This window comes from Diaphorina citri, unplaced genomic scaffold (genome assembly GCF_000475195.1).
Source record: "Diaphorina citri unplaced genomic scaffold, Diaci psyllid genome assembly version 1.1 scaffold53, whole genome shotgun sequence".
In the NCBI taxonomy this organism is placed as follows: domain Eukaryota; kingdom Metazoa; phylum Arthropoda; class Insecta; order Hemiptera; family Psyllidae; genus Diaphorina; species Diaphorina citri.
Window position 1 is genome coordinate 170,737 of NW_007377490.1, and position 20,521 is coordinate 191,257.

At 37.2% G+C, this 20,521-nt stretch overlaps 4 protein-coding genes across 8 annotated transcripts in view; 2 read left to right on the plus strand and 2 right to left on the minus strand.

Annotated features, from left to right (window-relative positions):
- Positions 1–81: 81 nt before the first annotated feature.
- On the minus strand, positions 82–1,591 carry LOC103516807 (ubiquitin-like modifier-activating enzyme 5). Its single transcript, XM_026828998.1, has 3 exons — positions 1,193–1,591; positions 814–941; positions 82–350 (listed from the first exon to the last, which is right to left on the minus strand). The coding sequence occupies exons 1-3, from the start codon at positions 1,310–1,312 to the stop codon at positions 104–106; spliced, it is 495 nt and encodes a 164-aa protein (XP_026684799.1). The 5' UTR covers positions 1,313–1,591; the 3' UTR covers positions 82–103.
- A 278-nt stretch (positions 1,592–1,869) lies between these two features.
- LOC103516643 (telomerase Cajal body protein 1) lies at positions 1,870–19,044 on the minus strand. Of its 3 annotated transcripts, XM_026828966.1 has the most exons (9): positions 18,605–19,044; positions 18,048–18,257; positions 17,682–17,768; positions 17,268–17,494; positions 16,669–16,911; positions 16,029–16,158; positions 14,217–14,298; positions 7,271–7,406; positions 1,870–1,982 (listed from the first exon to the last, which is right to left on the minus strand). In XM_026828966.1, the coding sequence occupies exons 1-8, from the start codon at positions 18,727–18,729 to the stop codon at positions 7,362–7,364; spliced, it is 1,149 nt and encodes a 382-aa protein (XP_026684767.1). In that variant the 5' UTR covers positions 18,730–19,044; the 3' UTR covers positions 1,870–1,982; positions 7,271–7,361. The 3 variants fall into 3 exon arrangements, with proteins under 3 accessions (XP_026684767.1, XP_017302773.1, XP_026684777.1); XM_017447284.2 differs by lacking the exons at positions 1,870–1,982; positions 7,271–7,406 and adding an exon at positions 8,974–9,071; XM_026828976.1 differs by lacking the exons at positions 1,870–1,982; positions 7,271–7,406 and adding an exon at positions 11,108–11,256.
- Positions 8,117–14,192, plus strand: LOC103516623. 3 transcript variants are annotated; one of them, XM_017447292.2, is made up of 5 exons: positions 8,117–8,352; positions 9,221–9,337; positions 10,990–11,100; positions 12,110–12,277; positions 12,747–14,192. In XM_017447292.2, the coding sequence occupies exons 2-5, from the start codon at positions 9,290–9,292 to the stop codon at positions 13,278–13,280; spliced, it is 861 nt and encodes a 286-aa protein (XP_017302781.1). In that variant the 5' UTR covers positions 8,117–8,352; positions 9,221–9,289; the 3' UTR covers positions 13,281–14,192. The 3 variants fall into 3 exon arrangements, with proteins under 3 accessions (XP_017302781.1, XP_026684779.1, XP_008479837.1); XM_026828978.1 differs by lacking the exon at positions 9,221–9,337 and adding an exon at positions 10,142–10,285; XM_008481615.3 differs by lacking the exon at positions 9,221–9,337 and having other exon boundaries at positions 8,118–8,352.
- Positions 19,045–19,380: 336 nt separating the features above from the next.
- Positions 19,381–20,521, plus strand: part of LOC103516815 (craniofacial development protein 1) — a 2,928-nt gene continuing 1,787 nt past the window's right edge. Inside the window, exons 1-2 of the mRNA XM_026828790.1 lie at positions 19,381–19,403; positions 19,772–19,856. Of these exons, the coding sequence (XP_026684591.1) occupies positions 19,381–19,403; positions 19,772–19,856 (108 nt within the window). The remainder of the gene's footprint in view (positions 19,404–19,771; positions 19,857–20,521) is intronic.

Here is a 20,521-nt window from a genome sequence, read left to right on the forward strand (position 1 = left end):
TCAATTTCCATATTTCAATAATCTTTTTACACTGCTAATGCCCCCACTTTTCGCTCCCCTCTTAATTTATGCAGTAGGTACATTATAAGCAACACCATTTCTTTCAGGAATTAGACCCTTGGACTTGGTAGTGATACTCACCCCAGTCATTATCTGCATGTACTACTTGAGCTTCTGGTTTGGCAGCTTCCAGTTTCACCTCAACAGGACGGGCATTGAACTCCTTCTGTCGTTGTACACAGTAGGAGTCATCACAGGAGGGGTTGGGTTTGAGTTTCATCTTGGGAAAGAAATCGGTGAGAGCAGAGTAGCCCAAATACCACGATACTTCGCCGAACTTCAACAGTTTCCTGAAAATTGTATGTAAACCAGAACTTGGAGACTCAGTTGTTCAGTGATAAACAGAAGGGCATGGATTCAATCCCAGTCGAGGCCAAGGTACGGAATTTTGCCCCCAATTTTTAAACTAGGTACATATTAAATACTCATTTCAATCAAGTATGGATACGTAAACTAGCAAAATCAAATAGTAGGTGAAGAGGTATTAGGAATTAACATTTGATTGTAACAATATAAAAGAATATTGGATGCATGTTTTCACTTTACGAATATTGAAAGCATAGTATCCAGTATTAGTAGGTATTCTCTTACCTTGTAATCATGCTACTTGATATAGTAGTCTATTTCCAGAGGACTTAAAAGTAAGATAATAGAAAGTAATAATTTTGCTTGGAAAATTCGATACGTGTAATCACAAACATAACTACAAACAAGGCATTCAAGAAATCCACTACTACATCAAGGCATACTTACTTCAAGGCATTCTGTACAAGAAATCCTGCCACTATCCCCATGGTTGTAGGAAGACTAGCAGCACACACGCCATCCTTCTTCAATGTTTTCTCATCAATACTGGAGGCAACAATCAATGGAGGAGCACACTAGAAATTACAATATAAATTACTTGGAAAGGAATATAAATAAATAATGGGGACAGCATATACTCGTACCTACAGCTTGGATGGTAGCATGTCTGCCTTGATAACGCCAGGTCCCGAGTTCGATTCCCGTCTGGGGCGAACTTTATTGAGGCTGTACTCCTCGAAATTCTATGTCCAAGTAAGGCTGTGATGTAGTGGTTTAGGAAATTACAAGTATCAAACTAGATTATTATTTCCATTAAAATACTTACAGCAAAGCAAGCTGATTCACCAGGAATGATCAATTGTATGTGTCCTGAGACAGCATTTTCTGAAACTCCACTCTCAAACCATGTTTGTCCCAACTGGTTACATGCCATGTTGATTGTCATGCGGGCTTCAAAATTATCAACACAACTGAGAACTAAATCTACAGGTCCTTCTGTCAAGCTACCTTGTCTAGGAAAAGGCAATAAAAAGGAAAAAGTTATTAGTTCTTTCTCTCCTTCCTTACAATGAATGATAAACCAAGGGGATTTATTTTAATTTTTCTGAACACAATTTCACAATAATTTGAACCTTAGCCCACAAAAGTATGTTTCAACAAATGGATTTGCTGCAGCTCAAACACAGTAGGGTTTGTAGCATATTTTGCCACAGCCTGCAGATGAGTATACAATTACCAATACCCCCCCCCCACTTACCCTTTATTTGCAGATTCTGCAGTTAGATTATGGAATTCTCTTCAAAGGGATATAATCATGAATTCTTTTCTTCGTGCTAGAGCAGAGCTTTTTCACAACTTTAGTGTATATCACAGCATTACTAAGCGCTTCCCTTGCAGTCAATTTCCATATTTCAATAATCTTTTTACACTGCTAATGCCCCCACTTTTCGCAGCAGAGTTATGTTGAAATTATGCACTTCAATGGTAACATCAGGATTTATATTCTGCAGTGTTATCCTGGCAGCTTCTACCTTTGACAGTCCACACTGATCTGGTTGAAAGAAGAGCCTGTTCATATTGGCAAGTTCTACTTTGTCATAGTCAAACAAGATTAACTGGAAGAAAATAATAATAATTAAAAAAAAAAAAAAAAAAAAAAAAAAACAAATTACAATTAGCTAATACTACCTGGACACTTACATGACAGTAAGGGGTTAGAAGTTGGAACTTAGATTGTAGCTATAGTTTTATAATACCAACCCCTATTATTAGCCTTAATAGAACAAAATATCTACCACATAATGATGAAATAATGAAAAAACTTCTTTTGTACCCTTGCAATATTGTAATCTATAATATTATTGATGCAAATAAACAAATTACAAATTACAATTAGCTAATACTACCTGGACACTTACATGACAGTAAGGGGTTAGAAGTTGGAACTTAGATTGTAGCTATAGTTTTATTATGTCCATGTTTTTAAGCTCGTTCATACAATCTTTAATTGTAAATCCTATTTTTTAAATGTATATTATGTCTCAGAATTTCTAGTAAGTGGATAGCCCCTTAACTTTTGAATAGCTGGGAATTGATCAATTGGTTTTAAGAATAGGATCATACCCTATGCAAATCGTTTGGTGGTGCTAGAAATGCTAGAATCCAGTTTCTACCCTCAGAAGAGGCACTTTTTGAATAAAATGGTCGTTCGAGGAATTCAAATGAGAACCTCAATTTTTTATTTAATTTTAGAAACCTATTAGGATTTCTGGGACATATTCTGGGTGTATTTACATAATAATCGTTATGTAAGAATTATTTACATTCCTAAATAGAAAATAGAACAATAATAGTTTCTTCTTTAGATTAGATGATAATATTATACAGTTCCAGAAGTTCTGTACGCTACCCCTTTGTCTTTTGAACCGCTTGGAATTTTTCAATTTTGATTTATCCTGGAATTGGGAATAAGTCCAAAAATCCTATGCAGTGCTGGTATCAAAATCCAGGTTTCCACCCCTCTCCCCAATATGGCACTTTTTGGTAAAGTGTTCTGGGCTTTAAAAAGATGAAGGGGTATCGCACAAAACCTCTGGGACATGATGTATATTTTATTTTTTAGATAAAGTATTTTTACATAGAGCTGTCATATAAATTCGGGTGAGATCCGGATGTCCGGAAATCAGATTTTCAAATCCGAATCTGAAGTTCAAATATCCGGAAATCCGCATCCGATTTTAAATCGTTTTGAACCCGCATATCTTTAAATTTTCGGATCAGTCGTACTGACAAGGGCCTTTGTACGTAAGTATACAAAATATCTCCAAAACGGTTTGTCGTAGAGCCATGAAATTTGGCATGTACAATTGTACATATTCTTGGCTTGTTCTGAGTATACGACTGCAAATATTTTGTGAAAATCCACCGACACACCCGCCCAGATTAAAAATCGAATATTCGAAAAATCCGGAGGATTTACAGCGCTATGTATTTCAATATTGCCTTTACAAGAAAACATCATTAGCACATAAGTAAATTTATAATCGCATTTTATACATATAACTATTTTATTATATCTTAGATCGTTAATATTATACATTTTTCAACTGAACTCCCCATTCTCATCACAGTTTTTAACTTTGGGAATGGGTATACCTCTTTACCATTATTGTTTGTTACCTTATTTATACACAAATAAATGGAACTCTAGCTAAATGTTAATCTATGAATGTGTACGATTTAAGATTTCATATCAACATTACTGTCTTAGTAAATGGACGGACTCTGTAAGTCTCTGTAAGAAAAATTGCATTGAATGTTGCTCTGTTGATGTGGTAACTTATTCACAACCGAGTTAATTAATTCAGCATGGATATAAACAATAAACTCGTGTGATTGAGGATTTTACAGAATATAAGTTGTACATGATTTCATGTACCTCATACAATACTTCACATCGATTTCAGCTGTCTTGCCAAATCTTCTAGACTTTGCTCAGATTCATCTATCTCTCCTGTAGCAACATCTTCCACGCAATTGGAAGCGGTGGGTAAGCTGTACGCTAAGGTCACGCCTTCAGTCAACTGAACGTTGGATCGAGTCTCTTCCTGAACATCGACGGATTCATCTATTAAACTGATACCTGGAACAAGGAAATGTGTTGTGCAGTTTGGTTAGAATGTGCTTATTAGTATATTAGTCGAACATGAATAGAAGGATGTTCTCCAAAATCTTGAAAAAAAAAAAAAAAAGTTCTGGTCTTCACTTCTTGTCCCCCTGTTTATTGCTCATTTCTACAAGAGATGATGTCGTGTTTTCCCCTCTTAGTTCTGGTCTTCACTTCTTGTCCCCCTGTTTATTGCTCATTTCTACAAGAGATGATGTCGTGTTTTCCCCTCTTAGGGTTATATGACCTGTCAAATAAATAAATTAAAAATGTACAGGACCTTGGTTAGACTGTGGGGTCAAAGGGATTTATCAGTCCTATCCAAGCAGGATAAACAAGGTACGGTACAGTATATTCTATTCAATTCTTGTTAACAATTTTAGTGATAAGGATTTACCTATCATTTGACACCAAGCTACCCATCTACTCAAATAAACCTCACCCAGCCTGAGTGGGGTTAGGAAGTCAGCAACACAAGATTGCTCCAGTGGCGTAGCGTCCATGTAAGGCGTGTATGGCGGCCATACACTCAAAATTTCACTCAAATACCCTTAAATATTTACTTTAAATAATTAATTTATTTTTATTAGATAAATAAATTAGATAAATAAAAATTATTATCCTTTGAAATGGTTAAAATCCCTTAAAATCCCTAAATCCCTTTTTATCTCAGTCAGACCCGAAAAATCCCCGAGAAGGGATAAATCCCTCAAGTAAGAATAAGAACACAGAGTAGTGCACTATGGAAATTCAAACGAATTACTTCCACAACAACGTTTATTTATGGTATGGAATTTGAATAGTGAAAATAAAGGCGCCTATATACTTGTCTATGCCAATCCATGAAGAAGCATGGATGATGGAAATTAGTGCCCTACACGCCCTACACTTGAATTTAGACCACGCTACGCCACTGGATTGCTCAGATGGTTACCTACCTAATTTTAGTCTGTCAATTTAACATATTGAAAGGTTTGATAGAGGGAACTGTAACTGCTAAGGTCTTATTGTCCCAAAACTTAAGAGAGAAGGAAGACAGGATAGGAGAAAGCAAGCTGTTCCGAGAACAAACATTATCTGTTCAGCATAAAATCCACTCCAGGTAGGAATTGAACCCTTGGCATAGCACTTACAAGGCAGACATGCTACCAATCAAGCTAACTGGCTGGCTGGGTTGACACAAATTAAATTGATAAACTTAGACTGGTTACTCAATTTAAGTAAATAGTTACCTGTATGGGTTTGAATCCACAACTTCGGCTGACATATGTTCAATTTTTGTCCTTTTAGTAGACATTTCTGATTTCCTATCACTTCTTTACAACTGGTAGGAAATTACTTTTGTATGTAAATTTTAATGATATTTATGTTCTCAGTTTGGGAAATCCTGTTTTCAAGTTAAGGACTTGGTCAGATGAGAATCTTCTTATCACAAGTTTAATCTACAACTTTCTAAAAATACAGATTACAACCTAATAGTTTCTACCAACGTTGGTGATTCGAAGAAATTTTGAAATTGACAGGGTTATACTCGCGTCATCTTGTATTCTGCGCAATGTTTACAAAATTTTCCCGGCATGTTTTTCTGTTCATTTTTTTTTCCTTTTTGCTTTTTGATCTGTTATTCGTGAGATTTTTCATTTATTTCAGAGATAATTCCTTAATTATTCAGGATTATTCAATTTTTCGATCTCATGTAAATGTGATGAAGTCTGTTCTCGCTAAAACGTAGAATAAAATTGTGTTTCGTGACTTTCGTGTGCGTTACAACTGTTCCTTGTAATCAGAAGGATACCTAGATCCACTACAAACTTCACCTAATAGTTTCTACCAACGTTGGTGATTCGAAGAAATTTTGAAATTGACAGGGTTATACTCGCGTCATCTTGTATTCTGCGCGTGACTCAAAAGTGGTGGGAGAGACTGATTAAGAAGTGGGAATTTTTCTAGAAGGGAAAAAGGGAAATTTTAACAATTCATAAATTTATAAGTTTATATTGTCTATTTTCACCCCATCTCTCAACTGGTGATGTGGAGCAAGTTGTAAGAGACAGGGAATAGTAGTTTGATGCTATTTCTCGTTTTGCTTCTGTCGGACTTAGGGATGGATCGATTATTTTTTTTTTTTACCTACTTTTTTTTATTATTATTTTTTTGATGGCCTTCGAGAAGTAATGATGAATCATTGCGAGTAATGCATGTATATAGGGAAATTATACCTATCATGGGTTGCGTTCTAATTCAAGGGAGGACGGGCGCTGACGCTTTTCTCGTACAAAATTACCCCCCACGGACCACACTCATTCGATGCGAAATTAAATTTGCCATCTTTTGAGATATGAACCAAGGACCTAGGTACCCGAAAACGCCGGCTAGGCCCGAAAGTTGGTACCTCACTTTGCTAAAAAATTCAGACAGTGCTCCAAGAAACCAGCGGTGACGCTTTTCTCGTACAAAAGTACCGACCAAGGACCACACTCATTCGATGCGAAATTAAATTTGCCATCTTTTGAGATATGAACCAAGGACCTAGGTACCCGAAAACGCCGGCTAGGCCCGAAAGTTGGTACCTCACTTTGCTGAAAAATTCAGACAATGCTCCAAGAAACCAACTCCAAGCCTGGCCGGCGTTTGCGGGTACCTAGGTCCTTGGTTTATATCTCAAAAGATGGCAAATTTAATTTCGCATCGAATGAGTGTGGTCCGTGGGGGGTAATTTTGTACGAGAAAAGCGTCAGCGCCCGTCCTCCCTTGAATTAGAACGCAACCCATGATAGGTATAATTTCCCTATATACATGCATTACTCGCAATGATTCATCATTACTTCTCGAAGGCCATCAAAAAAATAATAATAAAAAAAAGTAGGTAAAAAAAAAAAATAATCGATCCATCCCTAAGTCCGACAGAAGCAAAACGAGAAATAGCATCAAACTACTATTCCCTGTCTCTTACAACTTGCTCCACATCACCAGTTGAGAGATGGGGTGAAAATAGACAATATAAACTTATAAATTTATGAATTGTTAAAATTTCCCTTTTTCCCTTCTAGAAAAATTCCCACTTCTTAATCAGTCTCTCCCACCACTTTTGAGTCACGCGCAGAATACAAGATGACGCGAGTATAACCCTGTCAATTTCAAAATTTCTTCGAATCACAAGAACAAACAAAATCTCATTATTGAAACCATTTTGATCATATAACTTGGATTAAAAAGAATAACGATAAAAAAGCATACTTTGCCAATTCCACATCTAGTCAACATTTCTGCTGTGACACTGCCCACACCTCCAACACCAACAACAATCACAGTCAATGTTCTGATATGTTCATAGTTTTCTACAATACCCATTCTCTTCAATGCCATCAACCGACTGAAAATAATCAGAGCAGATTAAGATAAACAAGGTGATTTTTTTTTTTTTTTTTTTTTTTTTTTTCCCCTTTTGTTTTTTTAAACCCCGGGGTACCCATTTACTATTTTTAAAAAGTATTTTTTCATTTGCCCCATTTGGTTTTTTTAAATCCAGGTGTACCTACTTACTAATTTGTAAAATGTATTTCCCCATAATATGTCAAATATTATGGGGACCAAGTTAATATAAGAGTTAGTGCAAGAAGAACATGATTTCTAGATCCCTTTCAAACCCCTTTTGCACGTAAAGATCTGGGAATGCATTCTCCATTCGTCAGAATGCACAAGCTGGCAAATGATGCTGAGAGAGCAGGCACTGACCTTTTTAATTGTCACTTAAATGAAGTTTGATGGTTGTTTGACTGAAGTGGTAATATCATTACCTTTGTCAAATGTTTATTTTTCAGTCTGATTTTTTTTTTTTTTTTACATAAATAAAGTAAGTAGGTAGAACAAAATGTTTATGTATTCTGATATACGTGATTACAGACAAGTGCCAACCACAACCACCCAACGTTGCCACTTGCCAATATGCCAACAACCGAGTCGATTCCGAAGTCAACTCCAGTGTTGCCAGATGAAAAATAAAAATTCCCACAGGAAAAATTTCCCTACGAACCAAAATTCCCTGCTCAGCTCGAAACTTCCCTACGTTTGGCAACACTGGCAGATCAAGTCCATTTTCCAAAGAACTTTTGTAAAAAATTTGAAGATTTTGGAAGATTGTTGGATGTTGGTGTTGGGTTGTTCAAGAAATCAAGACTGGAACATTAAAGAAAAAGGTTACGGATATGCTATTTCTGTACTCATTTATTTTACTTATATAACTGTTGAGCATGGAGCCCAAGAAAGCACCAACAACTTTTATGGAACTGTAGATAAGAAGAGACCAAACATGTTTGAGGGTAAGTAAAGGTACTTTTGGGGGGTAGGGGTTACCTATCTAGATCCTAATGGGCAGTCTCTTGGTTTCTTGGTTATCTTTACTGTAAGTAGGCGTCCACAAGGGAGAACCGACCATACACCATAGCCTAATCCCAACCCAAGAGGAATTAAAATAAACAAACCATGCTAATGAATAGAAGCGTTTTCACCAGAGCCTTGCAGAAAATGAAATTGAGCCTAGTATTTTTTTCAGTAATAGTTTTGTATATTTTTTTTTGTAGGTTAGAGGGTAGTGTACCTGCATCAGATGTATAGGTCATGGGTTTGAGTCCCACCCTGGGTTGAACTTTATTAACCTCAACTGATAAGGTTTGTCCATAGAACAGCTGGCTTTCTCCTGTCCTCCTTTTTCTTCCATTTCAGCTCTATCTCTAAAGATAGCTCAAAAGAAAGAAAATAAACAAACCATGCCAATGAATAGAAGCGTTTTCACCAGAGCCTTGCAGAAAATGAAATTGAGCCTAGTATTTTTTTCAGTGATAGTTTTGTATATTTTTTTGTAGCTTAGAGGGTAGTGTACCTGCATCAGATGTATAGGTCATGGGTTTGAGTCCCACCCTGGGTTGATCTTTATTAACCTCAACTTATAAGGTTTGTCCATAGAACAGCTGGCTTTCTCCTGTCCTCCTTTTTCTTCCATTTCAGCTCTATCTCTAAAGATAGCTCAAAAGAAAGGCATCTGAAACCATGGGGTAAACCTTGAGTTTCCTGTAATCTCAGATACTTGAAACAGACTTATCTACAAAGGAAAATATTTGCTATATTATTACTTTTAAATTAGGTAGATTAAATATGTAGTCTAAATTTACCTACTGATCTATTTTGCAGCTGAAAAATAATAAAAGTTGTAAAGATTAATTACCTACCTACATAGATCTGAGTTCAAAGTTTAAAGTTATGCCTAAATATAATAAGAAGGTCAAGAGAAAATCAGATGACACTATGGTAAGATGAATCAAAACTATCAAATGTGAAAGATTTATTTTACTCTGTGTAACTAATTTGTTTTGTGTTGTAGTTTGCTTTCATACTAAAATTTGATAAGTACATACTCACATAATGTTTTTATAATTCATGCTTTTCTGTGGGTATATCTATATCATGTGTGTTTTAAGGAAGGGAGATGTAGTTTCTTGAATAAAAAGACAATCTTGTCCAAGAGAGATTTCACATTTGTCTTTGAAGTACAAAACTGTTGGATTGCTGTTTTCTCATTATTGGTGTCCATATCTACATAGGTTTTCGGGTATATCATGTGTGTTTTAAGGAAGGGAGATGTAGTTTCTTGAATAAAAAGACATAATCTTGCCCAAGAGAGATTTCACATTTGTCTTTGAAGTACAAAACTGTTGGATTGCTGTTTTCTCATTATTGGTGTCCATATCTACATAGGTTTTGATAATTAGATATCTGAACTTTTCATTTATTTTCACAAAAGAGGTCAGCTAGAGCAGTATGAATTTTGTGGTGCACTAATTAGTCAAGTAGTTCTGATTGAGAATAGGTACTGTTTGGATGTACTTAGGTAATTATATATATCAATAAGGGTTTTCTCACGACATTACAGGTCCAGGTATTCAAACATTTGATGTTTAGAATCCCCTAGTTCTGTTGGCATCTTCTGTGTCTAGAGCAGTATGAATTTTGTGGTGCACTAATTAGTCAAGTAGTTCTGATTGAGAATAGGTACTGTTTGGATGTAGTTAGGTAATTATATATACCAATAAGGGTTTTCTCACGACATTACAGGTCCAGGTATTCAAACATTTGATGTTTAGAATCCCCTAGTTCTGTTGGCATCTTCTGTGTTCTTACTTTGTATCCTATATGCAATATTTGCAATGTCTTGGAATTTCGCAATGTCTTTTTGTGCTTGATCATTGTGCTCACAAGGTAGGTTTCTAAAATATCTCAACACAGTTGTGTGTGTATGTGTAACTTGTTCATTCATGCATGTGAGCATGTCACCTTGTGAAGTTTATATCTATGTTTTCTTTACCTAACTACTCAAGGGTTTTGCCAGGGTAGGATAGCCATGATGAGACTTTGGCCCATTTCCTGGTGGCTCTTACATCTAGCTACTTGATTTTATTATTTATTTTAGTGCACCACTAGCCATTTTTTTTTTTCTTCTTCTTCTTCTTCTTCTTCTTCTTCTTCTTCTTCTTCTTCTTCTTCTTCTTCTTCTTCTTCTTCTTCAGAGAGACTTTACACATTTATGTTATATCCCTCCCTCCCTTATCCCTTATCTATCATAAAATTTTAATCTATGAGCTTGTTTTCTTTGTAAAGTTGAAGGTCTGTATCAATAAAAATTTACTTTCTATTACACCATGGTAAAATTGATCCCCCCCTGTTATTCAGTAATATGGAATGTTGACACCAAATTACCTAATATTATATTTGTTACCAGTTGATCATAACATTATGGAACAGAAAACTATGTAAATAAAATAAAAAAAGAAAGGGAAGAGATTGGGTACCTAAAAAAATAATAATAAAAAAAGGAGGCCTGTGCTAGAAATAAAACCAAATCCTGTGGTGCAGTTAAAAAGCTGAACACTAACGCATTTATTGTACACTCTTCTTCTTTATAGGATCCCTTGTATGATTTAGACAAAATGTCTGATCGGGAAGTTGTATGGCCAAGTCCAAAAACACCAGAAGTCTCCTCAGTTGTACAATTTATCATTGATAATACTGCTCCCGTAAGTATTGTAGTAGAAACATTAGAATGCAATGTTCATTGTTTACGAATGTTGGAGGGACCGATTTCACTTTTCAAGTCTCGTTTTGGACTTAAAACAAACACTCTACCAAACATCATCAACGCGAACGACCTACTGTCCGTAGTGTTAAAGCGCCTAAAAGAAAAGAAAAAAAATCGTATCAAACGTGCCGGGAGGCGCGCGAACGTCAAGAGTTCGAAGCGCCGCGCCGCCCGGTCTATATTAACACGAAATAAAAGTATGTCAAAGACAATTGATTAACTCCATACACAAAAAGCCCACTCCGCGGCTTAGGTGTAGGGGCAAACAGCCCTAAAGGATGGGTTAAGCTACTACGAATCTAATGTCAAAGACAAATACGTTCGTAAAACCGAATGAAATTGTAATTTGACTTTTTACTTTCCTTATCCTATAGGAAGGAAAGTAATGTAATCGGGTCAAAATTTCGATGGTCAGTTTTTAGTGCCAAAACACGTTTTGAGGTCCCTAGAGCCTAAATCCAAAGTTTCAGCCATTGGTCCGTGTCTGTGTCTGTGTGTCCGTGTGTCTGTAAACAAAATATCTCGAGAACGGTAAGAGGTAGAGACTTGAAATTTGGTATGTAGCTGTCAAATGTGACAAGGATGCGACACGAAACTTTTGGTTAGGATCGGTGCAACGGTTGGCGGCATTTTACCGCTTTTTGGCGGTTTTTGGTGTAATTTAACAATATCTCGGGAACGGTATAAGCTAGAAACTTGAAATTTGGTATGTGGTTCACTAATGTGACAAGGATGCAACACAAAACGTTTGTTTGAGATGGTTGCTGCGCTTGGCGGTATTTTTACCGCTTTTGGACAGATTTCGACCGTTTTTTGGCGGTTTTCAGCTATAGCGACAAAACGGTTAGAGATATTGTAAAAGTTAGGGTAAAAGAACACTCAAATAAGCATCATTCAATAGGATAAGGAAAGTCGTGTGATGTTCACACCAGATTTTTATCTTCTAGGGTAGAACCTATTCGTCAGGAAACCACCCTAACGTTCTCTTACCCACTGGATATATCAGGGATGAAGAAGTGTTAAGTCGAGATTCAGGATCGGAAGGGGATTACACTGTGCTTGGAGTGTCTCCTTCTATCACCCCTAGTCTGGCCTGCGAAGTGCTCATTACAGAGGTAAGAATAGAATAAACCTTGTTTATCTTGCTTGGATAGGACTGAAAAATCCCTTTACCCCCACAATCTAACCATGACAGACTTGAGGTACAAAAGAAGAGGGAGTTAAATAACTAGCTTTTTCATTGGTATTTCGCCACGGTTTAGAATGAATATTTTAATGAAAGGAGAAATAATTTGCCCAAGTACCGTCAATAGATGACTCCGAACTTTGAGAAAATAATAGTCGCGCTACCCGTTCCCTTTAACATTCGAACTTTAGGATCGTGCTGTTTACGCACAAAAAAAAAAAAAAAAAAAAAAAAAAAAGGTATTCCACCGTCCACCCCCACCTCACAAAAAAAAAAAAAAAAAAAAAAAAAAAAAAAAAAAAAAAACGGTAGTCTACCGGTCTACCCTACCTAGCAAAGAGCAAACGGTATTTCTCTAAGTTATTATATCGTCATTGGGTATTCTTTTATTTTGCTAGAACTCTCAACAAAACGGTGACAAATCAAAACAAGTCGCATCAAACAACACAAACGATACATCGGTAGCGCAACAACAGAATTGTCTTCGTGAGATAGATCTCTCCATGAATCACAACAGCAGGCACCATCTCAACGGCGAACAACAGCTATTGAAGAGCGACAATGAGTTAACAGCTGATGAAGTTAAAGAAGAAATAATCGATTATGAAGATCAAGATCCGGATGAGGACGATTTGGATTTATCTGAAGCTGAACTGAATGTCGATGAAACGGAAGCTATGAAGCAACTGGGCTATTGTATTCACCGAATCACCTATTTCAAACTGTACAATGAACAAATGGACACGGTCAAATGCTCAGCATGTGACGAAGTGATCGGTAAAACTGTACGGGAAACATCTACTGTGGTGAAACTGGAATTTACATGTAACTATTGTGACCTAACTTTCGATTTGATAGGAGATTTGAACATGCATCTAATCAATCATTATCATGAAATAGAAACGGGTCGGCCTGTCCTTTATGAAACTTGATATTTCCTTGACGAATAGTTTAAGTAGCAACTATTCGTCTTGCAAATTTAAAACTTTACTCATAACCCAAAGAAACCAAAATGTATAAATTAGCTAAATCCAGGTGTAACGTATCTCATCATTTAATAGTGCGCTCTTTTACTGTGCGCCATGGGAAAATGCATGTAATAAACGTACAAAACTGTAAAGTGCAACTATGTATTAGGACTATCAAATCGTCGCGATTTTTTTTTACCATTCGAGGAGTTCGATTGTGTATGGCGACTTCTGAGGCTTTTAAAACGGGTTTTACCCTTCTATATGCATTTTCCCTATGGCGCACATTAATAGTAAACCTATCCATCTTGTTTTTTTTTTTTTTTTTTTTTTTTTTTTTTTTTAAATCAGAACTTCAAATCTAAAGTAGTTTTTGTACATACCTATCTTTGTAGAAATGTAGATCTATTAGGTACATATTACCTAAGTGTGATGAAAATTTTTGGGTTGCGCTATGCACTGTATATTTCTTTCCTCCATTACATTAAGTGTAGAAATTGTAGAAAATTATTCTTTGTACAAAATTAGAAAGTATTGAGATCGGTACAAATTTTCTAAATCAGCAAATGGGCGAAAATATCCGTTTTAGATTCGGCCCTCTTGAGTTCAAAAAAATGATTTTCAGTTGATATTTTCACTGATGTGTCAGGTAACTTGAAAATGCCGAAAAACCTTGGAACTCTATTTCATGTTGAAATAGAGGTCGGGCTGTGCGCGGCCTGTCAACTCTTGACGTTCCCTCGCCTCCCGGCACGCTTCATTCGAGGACGTACTTTACGTACTTACTTCCCTTCGCGTTATACAAATCCGTGACGTGAGGGAAAATGATGTGTTAACCAAATAAAAAGCGCCTATGTCCCATTATCTACCTATCCACCAAAGCTTCAAGTTATTTTCTACCTGTTGAATTTCTTCTTGGTCTGTGAGAGAAACGTGCCTCTGACCGCTAGTTGTTCCTAAGATGGGGTAGAATGGATGCACACTGAAATAAAACAATCGTATTTTATGTATTATTATATTATTAAGCATTGCAAAACTTGATATTAATAGTTACTACACAACTTGGAAGGGGAGCTTTTTTTAATAGAGGAAACTCTGCCAAGGTCTTATCGTCCCAAGAGAGGATAGGAGAAAGCCTCATCCGTTCAGGATTAAAATCCACCCTGGGCGGGAATCGAATCGGACCCGCAACCTAGCGCTTACAAGGGAGAGCTACCCTCCAAGCTAACTAGGTTGTCTGATGGCCCAGTGTTAAAGGTTATTTTCGTCTTCTTCTTCTTTGCTTTTTCCCATGTTTAGATGGGGTCGGCGTTTGTCGTCGGCCTCTCAATCAGCTTTAGAGTGATCGCTTTGAGGCCAACTGATTTTGGCTAAACAAAATTTTCCGAGTGGGATGCCCTTTGCACTCAACCTTTGCTATTGATATAGCGTGAGGAAATTTGAACTAGTCTTCTCACTGTTTATAGTCGCCTAGCTACACACTAATCTACTTTCTGTTTATAGTCCCTCAGCCAGACTCTTTTAAAGGTTATTTTATTATTATTATTATTATTATTATTATTATTATTATTATTATTATTATTATTATTATTATTATTGCAGTGTTTCCTCTCATACTACCAATGACAACCTCTGCCAGAGGTTGTAAATGGCGAGTAATGTCCATGGGCAATAAATATTGTGCAACTAGGCAACAAAATCTATGCTGGATTTCTGAGTGAAGTGAAAATCTTCTCAACTGATAGACCGGGCCGTGAATGTGTGTCCCGAAATCTGAAACCTTGGTTCAGAAAGAATATTGTGTCGGCCATTGCAATCAATCCAGTACACCCAGATATTTGTGCGCTAGGGACTTACTCCAAGATCATAGGTACGTTTTGAATAATAAATCTCAAGGTAGGTATAAGGTATTTCCGAAATGTCCCTAGCCTTCAAACTTTGAGAAAAAAAGAAGAGATTTTAATGGAGGTACCAAAATCGAAAAGAGGACAGGATAGGAAAAAGTCAGCCATTCGGAGCACGAATTTCATCAGTTTAGAATTAAAGGTTGCCTTGGGCGGAAATCAAACCCATGACCTAGTGCTTACAAGAAGCTACCCTACAAGTTGGCTAAAAGTACAAGGTGATATGAAGGTTGATTGATATTACTTCATCTTTTGAAAAGGATATCCCTCACGTTGGTTTTCCCCCTTGGGTTTTTCTAATAGCCCATTTTATTGTTCTCAGGGTTGTTCTCTGATTCAGATGGACGGCCGCTATTTTTCCTCAAAGGTCATAACGGTGGCATTACCCACTTGGAATTTTCCTCCAATGGGATTCTTTTGTTTTCCGGTGCTCGTAAGGATTGTGAAATTATCTGCTGGGATTTGAGGAACCCTGGATGTATCCTCCATACATTCCCCCGACAAGTTTCCACCAATCAGAGGGTGTATTTCGATTTGACCTCATGCTCCAACTATTTACTATCGGGTGAGTTGAGTACCTGAGAACTATGAGTGGTTGAATACATAATAGAACTCTCTCAGGAAAAGGGTTATTGATGGTCCAATGGGATCCAAAATCTAGTGAGCAAATGTCCTCAAGATGTTGCCTAAAGAACTTGTCTTTTATTCAGTTAATAAACTAAGCTCACATTGCTTAACATTAGTGATTTGTCCGGAACAGGTGGCATCCGCCACTAACAAGTCCCTCTCAAACTTGTGGTGTTTCCACCTGACTCCATTAGTACAGTCTTGATGAGCGGAAAATTTGTACAGGGGTTCTTGTACAGATTCCTCGTAAGGACTAGATGGGAGGTTGGAAGTATTGACATTCCAAATGGACAGATCCCCATTTGTGTTCCCTGAAGGCAAAACGATAATAATGCAATAGAAGTACGTAAATGAAGAGATGTGACTTGTAAGCACCAGGTCACAGGTTTGATTCCTTCAAAGGGTGAAGTTAATCAACAGATAAAATCATGCTCAGAAAAAAGTGACATTATTATTATTATTATTTTAAACCTTTATGGGAAAGTCTCTTGCAGTATTTGTAGTTGCACAATATTTATTGCCCATGGACATTACTCGCCATTTACAACCTCTGGCAGAGGTTGTCATTGGTAGTATGAGAGGAAACACCACAAGTTTGAGAGGGACTTGTTAGTGGCGGATGCCACCTGTTCCGGACAAATCACTAATGTTAAGCAATGTGAGCTTAGTTTATTAACTGAATAAAAGACAAGTTCTTTAGGCAACATCTTGAGGACATTTGCTCACTAGATTTTGGATCCCATTGGACCATCAATAACCCTTTTCCTGAGAGAGTTCTATTATGTATTCAACCACTCATAGTTCTCAGGTACTCAACTCACCCGATAGTAAATAGTTGGAGCATGAGGTCAAATCGAAATACACCCTCTGATTGGTGGAAACTTGTCGGGGGAATGTATGGAGGATACATCCAGGGTTCCTCAAATCCCAGCAGATAATTTCACAATCCTTACGAGCACCGGAAAACAAAAGAATCCCATTGGAGGAAAATTCCAAGTGGGTAATGCCACCGTTATGACCTTTGAGGAAAAATAGCGGCCGTCCATCTGAATCAGAGAACAACCCTGAGAACAATAAAATGGGCTATTAGAAAAACCCAAGGGGGAAAACCAACGTGAGGGATATCCTTTTCAAAAGATGAAGTAATATCAATCAACCTTCATATCACCTTGTACTTTTAGCCAACTTGTAGGGTAGCTTCTTGTAAGCACTAGGTCATGGGTTTGATTTCCGCCCAAGGCAACCTTTAATTCTAAACTGATGAAATTCGTGCTCCGAATGGCTGACTTTTTCCTATCCTGTCCTCTTTTCGATTTTGGTACCTCCATTAAAATCTCTTCTTTTTTTCTCAAAGTTTGAAGGCTAGGGACATTTCGGAAATACCTTATACCTACCTTGAGATTTATTATTCAAAACGTACCTATGATCTTGGAGTAAGTCCCTAGCGCACAAATATCTGGGTGTACTGGATTGATTGCAATGGCCGACACAATATTCTTTCTGAACCAAGGTTTCAGATTTCGGGACACACATTCACGGCCCGGTCTATCAGTTGAGAAGATTTTCACTTCACTCAGAAATCCAGCATAGATTTTGTTGCCATCTAGAGAGAATGCTAGCGAATAGGCATGTGTTACTTCATCCACCCTAAAAAAAAAAAAAAAAAAAAAAAAGGAAATGGTTATTTATAATTATTAGCTCTTACCCAACCAGATATTGTAGGCTTGAAAAAATTGTTATGTGAAATCCAGTCTTTTTTGTCACAGAATGTAGGTACAAAAATTACCCATCCAATCAATAAAATGGACTTGGATATGAGCATGGTAAAACTTACTGGTTGTAAGGTCTATAAGTAGCCTTGATTTCACCACCCACAGAATCCCACAGGTGTATTGGTGCATACATACTTGAGCATAGGAAACTGAAAGAAAAAGAACAAATGGTGGTGTTTGACTAATAAACAGGAGGGTGGGTTCAATCCTTGCTACATTTTGAGCTCATTTATTAGGTACACCTAATAGATTTCTAAGAATGGTGTTTGACTAATAAACAGGAGGGTGGGTTCAATCCTTGCTACATTTTGAGCTCATTTATTAGGTACACCTAATAGATTTCTAAGAGTTAGGTGGTAAATAGACTTCCTCATAACACTGTAAAATTTCCCTATACTAAATGTAATAGAAAAAAAACTGAAACTTACTAGGAGGTGAAGCCATCAATTGAACTTGTTTTAGGGTACCACACATAGTCATAGATAATACCACCTTCTTTGATTTTCAAAGTGTAGTTCAACTTAGGCCTTTGATTTGATGGACGCCACACACTTTTACAGTGTAGCTCAGAAGGTAGATCAAATGTTCGGAGATGATTATCATTACTATTTGTAAGAAGACATGTCCCATCAGGAGCCCTGGGAAAATATTTAAGAGATCAATAAAATTGTGTTGAAGTATTTTTCAAATTCTTTCTTTCTATTTTTCAAATTCTGGAAAATTGCTGAAATTGCCAGCCTCATATGCACCTGACTTGTAAGCACTAGGTCACAGGTTTGAGTCCTTCACAAGGTGAAATAGATCCTAATCAGATAAGGATCACTCAGAACAAAATGTCTTTTTGTAACCTTTGAATTGGGAAGGAAAGGGGACTCTTTTATGCTGTAAAGAAAGGTGCTGTGCTTTCACACAGTCACAGGAAAGTCTTGGGTAGTTGTAAAAGCCCTCTTGCACTACATTTTCTGTCCGTGGACCCTTAGCTTACCATTTACAACCTCTGAAGAAATTTTCATCAGTCTGATTATTTTTTCCATTTGGTTCATCTAATAGAGAGCAAATTTCTATTGGTTTATAGATTTCCAACTCGTCCACATCTTCCTCAATATCCATGTTTTTTGTTGGGTATTCCTAGCCCGATAAGTGGGTGGGTAGCGGTAGACTGTCACCAGAATGAACTAAGGTCTGGAAGTCTAATGTTCCTGTAGGTATTGGACAATGGCCAAATTTCCTCTACACTACTTGCAGTGGTGGCTCTTTGAATGATGGTTACATGGTTGGTTTAGAATGGACTTTGGCTTGAACGGAACTTACGGAATGTTTGAACACTATTTGGTTTGGTTTTTGCCAAAAACTTTTTGGTTGACACAAATGAACACTGAACAGGACAACAGGTTGAAGTGTTGAACTTGATCTTGAAGTTGAACGGTTGATCAGTAGTGTTGGGAATAATCGATTATGATAATCGATTAATCGATTATTATTGATAATCGTAATCGTAATCGATTATAAAAAATAATCGCTGAAGTGTTGAACTTGATCTTGAAGTTGAACGGTTGATCAGAAAAAAGAAATCGAAATATCTCAATTTCAAATTCGATTTTTTTAAAAATTACCGCGCAAATTCGCCGATATATCAGAAAAATCGATTATCGGACATCGGTCCGGTTTTCGATATATCGAATCGATTCCGCGCGAGCGAGCGACGCGCGAGTCTGACGAGCGAGACGCGGCGACGCATCTCCAATCCCCATGAAGTGAAGTATGAATGAAGTGTTGAACTTGAAGTGAGTGTGAGTGTTCCCTGTGTTCCGCCTTCCTGCTTCCGATTCTTACTTGGAACTCTATTTCATGTTGAAATAGAGGTCGGGCTGTGCGCGGCCTGTCAACTCTTGACGTTCGCTCGCCTCCCGGCACGCTTGATTCGAGGACGTACTTTACGTACTTCCCTTCGCGTTATACAAATCCGTGACGTGAGGGAAAATGATGTGTTAACCAAATAAAAAGCGCCTATGTCCCATTATCTACCTTGCTTCCGATTCTTCCGAAACCGAAATACCGAACACCGAAACGTTCTTTTCTTCCTGTGGATGTGTGGATCCTGATTTCCTATGTGTTTTTAAGAGATTTCCCTATTCCTTTCATCTTTCATAAGAATCAAAAGACTTCTACAATGGCTGCACTGGATGATGCACATTTACCATCTTCAGATGACAGTGATGAAGATTTTGTACCTTCAGGTAAGTATTTGTTTATAGACTTAAACCTTTATGGGAAAGTCTCTTGCAGTATTTGTAGTTGCACAATATTTATTGCCCATGGACATTACTCGCAGCATTGCAAAACTTGATATTAATAGTTACTACACAACTTGGAAGGGGAGCTTTTTTTAATAGAGGAAACTCTGCCAAGGTCTTATCGTCCCAAGAGAGGATAGGAGAAAGCCTCATCCGTTCAGGATTAAAATCCACCCTGGGCGGGAATCGAATCGGACCCGCAACCTAGCGCTTACAAGGGAGAGCTACCCTCCAAGCTAACTAGGTTGTCTGATGGCCCAGTGTTAAAGGTTATTTTCGTCTTCTTCTTCTTTGCTTTTTCCCATGTTTAGATGGGGTCGGCGTTTGTCGTCGGCCTCTCAATCAGCTTTAGAGTGATCGCTTTGAGGCCAACTGATTTTGGCTAAACAAAATTTTCCGAGTGGGATGCCCTTTGCACTCAACCTTTGCTATTGATATAGCGTGAGGAAATTTGAACTAGTCTTCTCACTGTTTATAGTCGCCTAGCTACACACTAATCTACTTTCTGTTTATAGTCCCTCAGCCAGACTCTTTTAAAGGTTATTTTATTATTATTATTATTATTATTATTATTATTATTATTATTATTATTATTATTATTATTATTA

Excerpts from the sequence above, each read along its gene's own strand:
- LOC103516807 (XM_026828998.1), bottom strand. The coding sequence starts at position 1,312 with ATGACAATCAACATGGCATGTAACCAGTTGGGACAAACATGGTTTGAG. Across the intron at positions 942-1,192 it reads GTGAATCAGCTTGCTTTGCT|TGTGCTCCTCCATTGATTGT; the intron begins GTAAGTATTTTA and ends TGTAATTTCTAG. Across the intron at positions 351-813 it reads CTTGTACAGAATGCCTTGAA|GAAACTGTTGAAGTTCGGCG; the intron begins GTAAGTATGCCT and ends TACAATTTTCAG.
- LOC103516623 (XM_026828978.1), top strand. The coding sequence starts at position 10,220 with ATGCAATATTTGCAATGTCTTGGAATTTCGCAATGTCTTTTTGTGCTT. Across the intron at positions 10,286-10,989 it reads TTGATCATTGTGCTCACAAG|GATCCCTTGTATGATTTAGA; the intron begins GTAGGTTTCTAA and ends TCTTCTTTATAG. Across the intron at positions 11,101-12,109 it reads TCATTGATAATACTGCTCCC|GGTAGAACCTATTCGTCAGG; the intron begins GTAAGTATTGTA and ends TTTATCTTCTAG.
- LOC103516643 (XM_026828966.1), bottom strand. The coding sequence starts at position 18,729 with ATGGATATTGAGGAAGATGTGGACGAGTTGGAAATCTATAAACCAATA. Across the intron at positions 17,769-18,047 it reads ATTGATGGCTTCACCTCCTA|TTTCCTATGCTCAAGTATGT; the intron begins GTAAGTTTCAGT and ends TTTTTCTTTCAG. Across the intron at positions 14,299-16,028 it reads GACTGTACTAATGGAGTCAG|TGTGCATCCATTCTACCCCA; the intron begins GTGGAAACACCA and ends GTTTTATTTCAG.